The sequence below is a fragment of the Podarcis muralis genome, chromosome 18 (assembly GCF_964188315.1).
Source record: "Podarcis muralis chromosome 18, rPodMur119.hap1.1, whole genome shotgun sequence".
Lineage (NCBI taxonomy): Eukaryota > Metazoa > Chordata > Lepidosauria > Squamata > Lacertidae > Podarcis > Podarcis muralis.
The window spans coordinates 13,076,033-13,088,326 of NC_135672.1; the positions used below are offsets into that span (position 1 = coordinate 13,076,033).

Here is a 12,294-nt window from a genome sequence, read left to right on the forward strand (position 1 = left end):
CAGTGCATTTTTTCCCTTTTAAAAAATGTTATGGGGTACTCTCATTTTGACTCCAGAAAATCACCCTTTTTATCGTTTCATTTGGGACAAATAAATTCGACAAAAGGAAAAAGATTCGCAAAATGTTTAGGGGTATGTGCACCCCTGCGTCGTCGTCGTCCCCAAGAAAAGCACTGTTTGTGGGTCCCCTTGCGGCCCCCGTGGAGATCTCTGGGCGCCGGGGCCGAGGCTGGGGGAAGCAGAACGCCCCTGTAGTATATTGTATTTTAAAATGGGGTTTCAGAGTTTTTAGGGGGTTTTGAATGTTTTATGTAGATTTTCAATTTCATTGTTCTGTAGGGGACAATTACAATAAAGCTATCGTATATCGTATCGTATATCTTGGAGAAAAGGACCTGGAATGTTTTCCCGCAGAGCTTTTTTCGTTTTATTCCGGGTGGTTTCTGACGTGCTTGCAAACTGCTTTTGAGATCTGTTCTTTGCGGTATAGAAACGGAAATAATAATAATAATAATAATAATAATAATAATAATAATAATGTCCTGTCGTGGGGAGAGGATAGCGCCTGGACATTGCGTTGCGCCCAGGTTTAAGGCGATGAGATTATATATCTGGGTTTCTAACACCGCCCTGGACTCTTCCCTGCTCCGAATTAATCTGCTAATTTTGGCGGTAGGGGGGCCACCATCACCGCGGGTGTTTCGCCGGGGGGGCTGAGGGGGAGCCCCTTTTCCCGCAGCCGAAAAGAGGGCGAAGGAAAAACTGCCCGATGGAGGAAAGGGAACCAGAGCGGCTGCTTTTTTTGTGCGAAACCTCAGCCTCTCCCGGTTCCTCTCTGCCAGCCTGGCACCAGTCTCGCTTCAAGAAAGGGAAGTGGGGAAGAAATCGTCGCCTGGCCAAGTTCCAGGCTTGCGGCTGCCTACCGGGTCGGAGTGGCAGAGAGAGAACCAGGGACGGCTGCGGGCAGGACCCCTCCCTCCAAGGGGGTTGGGCTGGATGACCTTTAGAGGGCCCTTCGAACTCTGCGATTCTAGGGTGCCACCCTCGTGCCCGGGCCCGCAAGTCGCTAGTCCTCAACCGCTGCCGAAACCCTCATGTGGGTCCTCTGGGCTTTTCGGGGAGCGAGAGGCAGTGAGAATCCCGTCTCCCCCTCCCCAGAAAAAACCCCAAAGCTGTCAAACACTGAAATACGCCTATCGCTAGCTGCAGAACTGACCCACCCCCTTAAAAACCCCACTTTCTTTTTGTGGGGTGGGTGAGTCCGAGGCATGTCCTTGGGGGGTCTGGGGGAGGCAGGGGAGACGACGGGACGCATTTGAGCAGGCTTGGTGCCTCAATTTCAGGATTTTTTGGCCGGGAAAAGAGGGGGGCATTGTTGCGGATTTGGCTGTGCGAAGCAGAATTCTAGGCAAAAGCTGGAGAGGGGGGGTTCCTGAGCTGCCAATTTAGGGTTAGGTGGGCTTCCCTAGACACCCCCCCTTCCAACCACTGCCCCCCCTTGCCCCTTATGGTAAGTAACCTCTCCCTTTCTTCCTCTCGTTTCTCCCTTCTCCCCAACCCCTCCCTCTCCTTTTCTTCCTCGGTTCCCCCCCCCCCCCATTTTTTCCCCTTTTCTCTCTCTCTTTCCTTCTCTCGTTCCCTCTCTCTCTCTCTCTCTCGACCTTTTCCAGGTAAATCTCCTCCTGTCATCCATGTCGGCTCTTCCGATTTTGACAAGCCCCCCGACCTGTTTCGGCCGTTCGGGGCTGACACCAGCGACCCCTTTCACAGTAGAAAGGGGTTTGGGGACCTTTTTAGGGGGAGAGACGGATTTTCTCCCCCCTCGGCAGGCAAAGCTCCCAAGAACCCTTCCTCCACGGGATTTGCTGACTTCACCTCTGTAAGTTGACGTTCCTTCGATCTGGATGGAAAAAGGGAAAAAAAACGGGGCGGGGGGCTTTTTTGGGGTCGTTTCCCCCTCCTCATCCTCTTCCTCCTCCCCCCCTCCTCCTCCTCTCCCTTCCCTCTCCCCCCTCTGGCAGTTTCTATCTCTTAGTTCCCCCCCAAATCCCTCTCTCCTCTCATAGAACTGTAGTTAGACGGGACCCCCAAAACTCATCTAGACCAACCCACTTCCTCCGTAGTTCTGCATTAGTCCCTCTGTATGTCCCCAGGGTTTTGATTCGCTGGAAGCCGCCCAGAGTGGCTGGGGCAACCTAGTCAGGTGGGCGGCATATATTATTATTATTATTATTATTATTATTATTATTATTATTATTATTGCAGTGGTACCTTGGTTCTCAAACGCCTTGGTTCCCAAACGCCGCAAACCCAGAAGTGAGTGTTCCGGTTTTCGAATGTTTTTCGGAAGCCGGACATCCGACGCGGCTGTCAGCTATTGTTTCCGGGGCACCTTGGTTTCCAAACATTTCAGAAGTAAAACGGACTTCTGGAACGGATTAAGTTTGGCGCTTTGGTTTTCGCTCTTTATTTTGCATTTTTGAGGCTTTTTCGGTTCATTTGTTTTTGTGACTGTGTGGAACCCAGTTCAGCTACTGATTGATTGATTGATTGATTGATTGATTGTGTGACTGCGGAAATGGATAAAAGCCCCCCATCCAAACAATGAACTCTCACCAGTGCAGGTAATTTTAATTTTTATCATCTACAATAATGCCTTGCTTATTTTATAGCACAGCACATTGATTCTTGCTTTCGTTTTATGGACCGATGGTCTCGTTAGATAGTAAAATCCACGTTAAATTGCCGTTTTAGGGGTTGTTTTTAAAAGTCTGCAACGGATTGATCAGTTTTGCATTCCTTTCTATGGGAAAGCAAGAGCGCCTTGGTTTTGGAACGCTTTGGTTTTGGAACGGATTAAGTCTGAGAGCCAAGGGACCACCACTGTATTAAGCTTTGAGTCTGGTGCTGTTCGCTTGGGGACGTTGGTCGTGGAGAGTGCTCTCCCTTTCTCTCCTGAGTTGGGAATATTTTGGGGGGGGGGATCCTCTTCCTGGAAATGTTTGGGGCATAGGAAAACCTCCTTATAGCATTGCTCCGTAAGCTAAGACTCTAGTCCTCAAGGTTTTGCAATAAAGGGCTGGTTTCAGTAGGGACTGAAATGTGTGGATCTCCTTCCTTGCAGCGAGTGATGCCTGGCTAGCGTCTTAATTATTTCGTTCAGCTTATTAGTCTTGGAGGAGTGTGTGTGTGTGTTAGCAAAAGGAACTCAAAGCCACGTTGTGGATCTTTATTCTAACGGCAGGTTTGGCGCTGAGCGTTTGACACAGAGAGAAAGAGAGAGAAGCGTTCAGCTGATAAACAGGAAAACCTGCGATGGTTTTATTTTTAATTCTTTTTTCTTCTTCTTTTTTAATTTCCGAGGCACCTTCAAACTTTCTCACCTTCCTGGCTTGAGTTTTGGGGGTTTTTTTGCTGAGCCTTCCCATCCATTTCCCCAGCGAAAAACCAGACTTTGCAAAAGGAGGAGGAGGCCGGTGAAATCGCCGCTGCAGTTTTCGGTTTATTACGGTCGCGGGCCGGCGTTTTAAAAATAGCTAAAATACAATGGTGAAAGCAAGATGCAATGATTTGTTTTGCTTTATTTTTAAAAAACCGAGCCAGAATAAGATCAGGGAGACGAGAGTCGCTGAGCAGGAGGTTAAAACAACTAAAAGAATCGCAAGGTTTCGTAAATAGCCTTATTGTGCTGCTATAGGGCTGGGTGTCCTTTAGGGAAGATTTAAATGTTTTATTGCCTTATTATTATTATTATTATTATTATTATTATGGCTACGATGCGTCCAGAATTTCCCAGGCGTAGCTGGGATTCACCCGTCAAATATAGCGGAATTTTGTAAAATGGGTAAAACCTCCGTTGCTTTTTTTGCTGAATTTTCTATTATTTTTTTAAAGTCAAAAGCTTTCTTTGGAGATTTTGCAAAGAAAGCTCAACGATATTTTTTCTCTGGACTGTCACCGTTTGAAACAGGGCAAACCGTCCTCTTATGTCCTTGATTTTTGTGTGGGTCCTGCCCCCTTTTATCGGGGGAACTGCCAGCCGCCTTCCCTTCAGGAATGGGGAAAGGGTTTGCAGCCAGTGGCGGGCAGTTCCCCTGGCTCTTAGCCCTGTGTATGTGTGTGAGAGAGACAGAGAGACCGTATGTGGTACAAATAGGAGTCGATAGTCTGATTCCCACGCCCTTCGTGGCTTTTTGGGGAGGAGGGTTGAAGGAAAACATGGGGTCTCCCTGCAGTGTGAGCTGCCCTCAAAGTTCTGGCTAGAGCACTAAGCATCGGACTGGGACACCAGTGGGTCATCTAGACCAACCCCCGCGAGGCAGGATTTAAACGGGGCAAAGAGAGCCCAGTCAAACTGAAGGGGGGCCAGTCCAGTCCTGACAGGGGTCCCCCAGATGCAGCCTCCGTGGGGAACCCCAAACTCGCTCTAGGCGTGCGACGGGACCGGGAGGGGGCCCTTCCCCGATAGAACCGGGTGCTGCTTTTTTCGGAGGGGGGGGAGGAAGGAAGGGAAAGCGGGAGCGGGGCCCCCACCATCCCTTCCCATGATGGAGGTATGGTGGCCCCTAGGGAGAGATTTGGAAAGGGGGCCCTCCAGCGGTCATCCATCCCAACCCTCTCTTTCTCTTTCTCCAGCTTGGCAATGAGGAGCAGCAACTCGCCTGGGCGAAGCGAGAGAGCGAGAAGGCGGAGGAGGAGCGCCTGGCGCGGCTGAGGCGGCAAGAGCAGGAGGACCTCGAGCTGGCCATCGCCCTCAGCAAAGCGGACATGCCCGCCTCCTAGGGGGCTCCGGGGGGGGCGCTTCCCTCTCCTCCCCTTCCGCCGCTCCCTAGACCACCGTCTCCGATCCGCCGACCCCGGTCTCCGTTCTTTCGACGTGGCGAAGCGAACCGCCTCTCCGTGGCGCCGCATCCGGCGCAGGGAATCCCCTCTCTGCGGGGAAAAGGACGCGGGACTCGCACGGGGATGCCGTCTCCTTGCACAGACGGACAGGTGGGGGGCTGCCCCCCTGAGAAGCTGCTCCCCCACCCCATGGTGAACTCAGCCGGCCGTTCCCCCCCATTCCTTTTAATTTTTGCCCTCTGCCCGCCGGAAAAGACCCTGGACCTCTCGCTCTTCGAAACCTCCCATGGGGGGGGCTTGGGTGTTGGTCAGCTGTGCCAGCCTTGGGGTGGGCATAGGGCAGGGAGGTGGGGAAAGAAGGGGGTCCCACCCAGGCCTTCCCCCCACGGCGGGTCCCCAGGAAGACGGCCCCCTCTGCCTTTTTCCCCCTTTCTTTGCAGCGCTCTCAACGTGGATTCCTTTGCACCCCCCTTTTCTCTCCACCCCACCCAAAACCCCCCAGGCGCCCCGATTCCTAACGCTCTCTTTGATCGCCCAGGAAAACCCCCGCTGCTAACGGCCCCCGCCCCCCCGGCAGCCTCGAACGTTCGGTTAACCAGCGCCGATTCATACCGAAACCGGGGGAACTTAAAATACGTTGCAGCCTCGAAGGGCAGGTCGGTGTGTTTATCTCTCTCTTTCTCTGTATTTCTGCCTGAAAAACATCCTGGAAAGTCTCGAGAAAAATCACTGGGGGGCCAAGCAGCGTCTTCTGAGCCGTGGGGCAAGAGGGGGGTCTCCGTTCCAGAGTGAGGGGGGCAACGCCGGTGAGAGCAGGGGGCAAATTCAGGACTGCAAGCGGGTTCCTTTTGGGCACGTGGTTGGGGGTCCGAGTGGCGCGTTGGGGGGCCTTGTGCGCCCCCCTGAGACGGCTGCTCCTCCTGCAATAGGGGCAGCTCCCCCTCTAAGGGGTTCCCTCTCCCCCAGGCCAGAAAAACCTCCGGATTCCCAGCCTCTGCGCAGAGATGGGACCCCCTAAATTCTGCCCCCTTGCCCTCCCCAGAACAGCTTTTCCTCCTTCCATCTTCCCCAGGCGCCTCTTGACCCCGGTGCCTTTGCCCTGGGGGGGCTGAGGGCTCCCCACCACCCTTCCCCACCCATTGCGGGTGGGGTGGGGGCTTCTCTTGCCCTCCCACCCCCTCTCCGAGGCGCCCGTTCCCCCTACGGCTGTGGGATCCGAGACCGGCTCCGTCCTTCCCTCCCAGCTCCGGTGGAGAATCGGGGCCTCCCCCGGGGGTCCGCTCCCCCCCCAGGCAGGAAGATCCCATTGGCCCACAGAAGCACCCAGAGACACCAGCCCCCTTTGTGTGGGGAGGGGTTTGGCCAACCGCTTAGTAGCTCCAAACGGATGGGACAGATTCGGGCGCCAAGGCTTCAGGAGAGAGTCGGGTCCTCGGCCGGTTCTTCTTTGGAGGAGGAGGAGGACCCAAAGGAGAGCCCCCTGTCCCTCCCCCCCCACACACACACCCCAAGAAGGACCAGATCCGCGCCTTCCTTTGGGGTCCCCATCCGCCTCCATCTTGCGGGCTGAGAAGCTGGGGAAATGTGCCGCCGCAGCCTCCAGATCTATTACAGTTTTTTGTATTTTTAATTTTCGCCGCCCCCCCCCATATTGTCCCCATCTGCTGTCTCCTCAGCAGCCCCCCACCCCTCCGGGACGCGACCCACCCCCTTGTGATATAGAGAAATGTAGATATATATAGGAGATTTTATATATGTATATATCTGGGGGTGAACGTGCCGAAGGACCTTGCCTCTGAGCGCTGCCCACTGCGAAAACGTAAATCCGCCGGCCTCGTGTGTCGCTCTTGTGTGTGTGTGTTTGTGTGTGTATATATATATATTTACTCCCTAAGATCTGGAAATGAAAGAGCGATTCTTGTGGTTAGAATCTCAAGCTTCTGCCAAACAAGAAAGAAAGAGGTTAAAAAGTCTGTTTCTCTCTCGCTCTCGCTGCAAATTCTTGCTTCTCAAATATAGGGGGCACGGGTAAATGCAATTCGCTTCTAGAGTGTGGCGTTTTGGGGCTGCAAGAAATACGTGTGCAGGCACCCCCCCCCCAAAAAAAAACCAACACTCCCAGGGGTGGGGTCTTAATCCTGCACCCATTTCTCTGTGTGTTTGTGTGCGAATGAGAGAGAGAGAGTTTTCTTCAGTTTCCTTTCCTGTTGGCAGAATCAGCCACGGTTTTTGGTTGACCCCGGAGGGGGAGCGTGGGGCTCCCTTTTAGCACCCCAAAACTACTCCTAGCCCCCCCCCCCCGGGGAGAGGGATGGGCAAGGCTGCCGCTTGTGGGGAGGGGCGGCCAAACCCAGACAGGGCTTCCTCCGTCTTGGGGGGGGGGGGCACGGCGCAAAATGTGCCAGAATGTGCATTTAGAGTGGGGGGCATATAGAGCTATCCTGCACCCCTCTTTACAACCCATGGGGAATCCTGGGAACTGCAGTTCGTGGGGGGCGCTTTGCAAGGGTGGGTGCTTGCGTCCGTCAGTCCTTCAATTCGGGTCCCCCACCTAGGAGCTTTCTTCGGTCATGGGGGACCCTCCAAATCGCCCCCCCCCCGGCTCCCAATCCGGTTGTCGCAGGGTTTTGGTATTAAATGGACGCCCCCCCCCCTTCCCAGTTTCTCCTCTTGTGTTTTCCACACTCTCGCACCCCCCTGCCACCCCAAGGCACTCATCTTGTGGCTCTTAATATCCACGCCGTCGTACCCCCCCCCCCACTTCATTTCATGTGGGACGCAAACCGGCTGCTATCTCTCTTCTCCTCTGCCTGCCCCCCTCCGCCAGGAACTCTTCTCGGCTGCTTCCAAGTCCTCCTTAGAGTAGACCCATTGGCTCAAGCGGTCTCTTGCTTGCAGAGCTCCCTTCTTAAACAAAGTTTAAAGTCTTTACATTTTTTGGTGGAGGAGAAATCGTTCTCTTTCATTTCCTCTCCTCCCTTGGTTGCTTCTCTCTGTTTTTTTTTGGGGGGGGGGGTTGAGCAACTGTGCCCCCCCCCCGGACCTCAGGCACCAGAAAAGTCACTCCTGTGCATCAAATTGAGCTTAGGGGTCTCTCCAAGGGGGCAGAGGGATTTGGAACAGTGGGGAGGGAGAGAGGGGTTTTTTTTGGGGGGGGGAGAGATGTGTGTGTGTGTGTTGCTGCTGCTGCAAGGGGAACCAAGAAGCCCCCCCACCCCGTCACCCGGCACATCCTTTGGACCTCGGCCACGCTGCCCCCCCCCACTCCCCCCCCACCAGGAGATCGGCTGATGATGTATTATATATCCAGACATGTACATGACTGTATCTATGCTCTTGGAATTACCCTATAGCAAAGGGGGTGGGGGGGGCAGCGGGGAGGAGAGAAGGTTTGCCGGGAGGGAGGGGAGGGAATGTTTGAATTTTAACCCATGCTCTGTGTTTTATTGTTTAATATAAGAGAAATGTTATTGTTTAATATAATAAATGAAAAAGTTACTTATTTTGGAGCATCCGAGACTCTGGGATGGCTCTCTCTCTCTCTTTCCCTTCTTTTTTTGGGGGGTGGGGGGGTCGGGAGCTGAGTGGGTCGGACCTGCTCATATTTCTGCCCCCCTATGTTTGGGGTCTTCCTCCCGGCGGTTCCGGGGTCCTATACGGCCACAGAGAGTCTCCCCTCTCCTGTCTCTAGTCCTCCTCTGTTACAGGGAGGGGGGGCATGGAAAATGGTCCTCCATGCAGAGGCACACGCCCCCCCCCACCTGCTCCTCCTCTGGGGGTGACCTGGACCCCTTGACCTCTGCCCCACCGGCTTTCCTGGCTCTTTCCAGTTGCCCACAAGTGGGGCTGACTTCAGAGGAGCTCCCTGTTCCCCATCTCCAGCTACACTGGAGGAAAGAGGCTGGTGGGAACTTCGCAGGAAGCACTGGGGAGGGCTGGCTGCCACCCCCACCCCACCCCACTTAACTCCAGCCCCCTTGGACATTGTACACCAGCGGCCCACCACATTTTCCAGACACCTTCGTGGTGAGGTTTGGGCAGCCGTGAGGGCAGGGAGAAAGCCATCGGGGAAACCCCTGGGGTTGTAAACAGCCGAGTTACGTCGGCGCTTATAGAATCGCCAAATGGCATAGTTGATAAGGGACCCCCAGGGGTCATCCATTCCAACCCCCCTGCAATGCAGGAATGTTGTGCGGATGCCCGATGGTCGCCTTCCAAAGCAGCAACTCTATTCCGAACTTTAAAATGGAAAGTGTAATGCTGGTGGTCAACCAAGAAGGTTCAAAGACTCTCAAGGAAAATCTTTTAAAATGTAGTATAAACACCGACAAAAGGGACGCGGGTGGCGCTGTGGGTTAAAGCCTCAGCGCCTAGGACTTGCCGATCGAAAGGTCGGCGGTTCGAATCCCCGCGGCGGGGTGCGCTCCCGTCGTTCGGTCCCAGCGCCTGCCAACCTAGCAGTTCGAAAGCACCCCCGGGTGCAAGTAGATAAATAGGGACCGCTTACTAGCGGGAAGGTAAACGGCGTTTCCGTGTGCTGTGCTGGCTCGCCAGATGCAGCGATGTCACACTGGCCACGTGGCCCGGAAGTGTCTCCGGACAGCGCTGGCCCCTGGCCTCTTGAGTGAGATGGGCGCACAACCCTAGAGTCTGGCAAGACTGGCCCGTACGGGCAGGGGTACCTTTACCTTTATAAACACCGACAACTGGGAAATGCTGGCCTGTGAGCGCTCCAGTTGGAGAACAGCCTTGACCAAAGGTGTCCTGGGCTTTGAAGACACTCGAACTCAGGACACAAGGGAGAAACGTGCTAAGAGGAAGGCGCGCTTGGCAAATCCACACCGGGATCAACTCCCGCCCGGAAACCTATGTCCTCACTGTGGAAGGACGTGTGGATCCCGAATTGGCCTCCACAGTCACTTAGGGACTCATTGTTAAAATCGTGTTTATGGAAGACAATCTCACTCGGCTACGAGGGATCGCTGAAGAAGAAGAATGCAGGAATCTCAGCTAAAGCAGTTGGTTGGAGCATGGTGCCAAGGAACCAGCCAAGGCTGCAGGTTCGATACCCGCATGGGGGCAGCTGCATTGCAGGGGTTTGGACTAGATGATGCTGTGGGGTCCCTTCCAACTCAACAGTTCTGTCCCTGAGAGGTGACTGTCTGACCTCTGCTTAAAAACCAGAAACCTCCAAGGAACGGAGACCACTTTCGGAGGGAGTTCGATGCACCTTGCAGGAGGTCGAGGGCGCACCTTGAAGCCAGCGGCATTTGAAGAAGGCGGGGAGGGCAAATGATGGTGTGTGTTTGTGTGTCCCCAAGTCTCCCGGTCCCTGAGCCGCCCCCTTCCACCCCCAGGCCTGCCCCTTTGGGGTTTGGCCTCTCCGCTTGCTGTTGAACCTGTGCGCTGCGGTCGGAACGGGAGCCGGAAAGGGCCGAGGCCATTGCAACAACAATCGGAGCCCATCATCGCCGCCGCGCTTCCTGCGCCCGCGCTCGGAGCTGCAACCAAGTTGCGCAACCTCGGCTTTCTGCAGAATCTGGAGCCGCGGGGTTGCTTCCTCCACGGCTCTCCTCTTCTTCCTCCTCCTCCTCCTCCTCCTGCTGGCCAACTTTGCAGGACTGCCCTCCTGCCCCCTTTCCAGAAATGACAGCGTTTCGCTTTTTTCGTTGCTTATTTCGGCAACGGCCTTTAAATAGCTCCCCAGTCATTTTCTGCAAAGCGGTCTCTCATTGCGGGGAGAGCTAATTCGGGCAAACCTTTTTTTGGTGAACAACAACCGACACCCCCCCCCCCCCCCGCCGCTCCATGCAAATAGCGAGAGCCTGTTTTTTCCTTTCTCCGCGCTGCCCGGTTAACCCGTGAACCTTCCTGGGCTCACCTTCCTGGGCTCACCAGGAAAGAATTTGCGGGGCGCTTCTGCCTGTGCGCAATGCGCTTCCAGAAAGAACCCTTTGCGGAGCTGGAAGAGGTCTAGAAATGGCGAGAGTCCGGAGCGACTCCCAGAGTGGGGTTGCGGGGAGGGGAGAGATTTGGAAGAACAGCGTGCGTAAAGGCGCGAGTTTAGAAGTTTTTATTCCTCTTGAGAATACTTAGAAACGCCGCCGGCTATCCAAAGGCAGGCGCAAGGAAGGGGTACCCTGTGGCATTCACTGCCCCAAACTGAAAAGGAGAATCGGATAAATTCAGGGCTGCCAATGGCTGCGATCCTCTTCGGGCAACGCGCAGCCTGTGATGCTCTGCGCACTTGCAAGAGGTGCCCGTTCCAGTTTGCAGCAGGGTCAATTTTATTCCACCTCCCACAACCTGGGGCGCGTCAGGTGGTTTTAAACTATAGCTCCTTTCCTAAACCCAAGCCTGCGCTTGCTGTTAATAGTCGAAATAATTCAGAGACAACCTGTGTGTGAGAGAGCGCGCAGCAAAGGGATCTAAATTCTTTCCAAAGTGCCGCAGTTTTGCTGACTCTCTCAATAAGCTATATTGGGTAAGCGGCTTTGTGAGCACCTCCGAGGGCACAATCCTGCGCCTTTTGCACACACCCATTTCCCCTCTCCTCCCCCTCCCCCACCCCTGAGAAACAGAAACGAACTGCAACCTCGCTCTGCTTCTGCGCGGTTTGCTTTGCGGGAGGAGACGTTGGTTTCTTGCAAAAAGGGTTTGGTGGCGGTGGTTGTTGTTGTTTTTGCAAAAAATCTCTGCAGCCCCGCCGCGTCACCCCCTTTTTGTCTTTTTTTTTATGGCGCCGTGGAAACTGCGAGCCCAGCAATCACAAAGTGTCCAGATACAAACCCCTGGAAGGGAAATGGCGGGGGCTGATTTGCAGAGATGCGATAAAGAGGGTCAGAAAACGACTCTCTGGAGCGTGGAGGAAGATGCGCGCCTCTCACGCAGTTTGTACGCACCGCAAGCGGGTGGCGGGCGCATTTAGGGATCTAGTTAGCGAATAAACTAACTTGTTCTGTTCCAGCGTCTCCATCCGCCACCCCCAGGTTTCGGGGAACAGCAGCAGCAGTCCTGAATCCCCCCCCCCCCTTCAAAAAAGGACTCTGCAATTACTGACATGCCGTGTTTACGTTTCACATTAAAATACCCACACGCGCGCAAAACCAGCTTGCCCACAGAGCCCGGCCGCGGGCACAGCTGCCGCAGCATCTGGAAGAGATTTCAGGGCGCTCCCGAAATAGCTGTCGAGTAAACTAAAAATGAGACTCAGATTATAGCCTTGGGTTGTTTTTGAACTGGAGAGCCGTTTCTGGGGCAAAGCATTCGCCCTGCTGCGGTCCGTGCCCGGGTCTATTTCTTGCGCGCTGAGGGCGTGGGGGGGGGGCAGGCGTAGGATTTTGGGGGAGCTGGGAGGGGGTAGGTTATGGGCACCTATCGGTCCAAGGAATAACAACAGCAACAACAACCATCTTTTTGGGCCGGGGGCTTGCACCTGCCCTCCCCCCATCC

At 54.5% G+C, this 12,294-nt stretch overlaps 1 protein-coding gene across 6 annotated transcripts in view; it reads left to right on the top strand.

The window, feature by feature from the left end:
• Positions 1–8,344, top strand: part of EPS15L1 (epidermal growth factor receptor pathway substrate 15 like 1) — a 37,267-nt gene extending 28,923 nt beyond the window's left edge. For 3 of the 6 annotated variants that reach the window (XM_077921954.1, XM_077921956.1, XM_077921955.1), the window contains 2 exons: positions 1,671–1,879; positions 4,636–8,344. In XM_077921954.1, coding sequence (XP_077778080.1) covers positions 1,671–1,879; positions 4,636–4,782 — 356 coding nt within the window. In that variant the 3' untranslated portion in view covers positions 4,783–8,344. The remainder of the gene's footprint in view (positions 1–1,670; positions 1,880–4,635) is intronic. The other 3 variants (XM_077921957.1, XM_077921959.1, XM_077921958.1) reach the window with 2 other exon arrangements.
• The last annotated feature ends 3,950 nt before the right edge of the window (positions 8,345–12,294 follow it).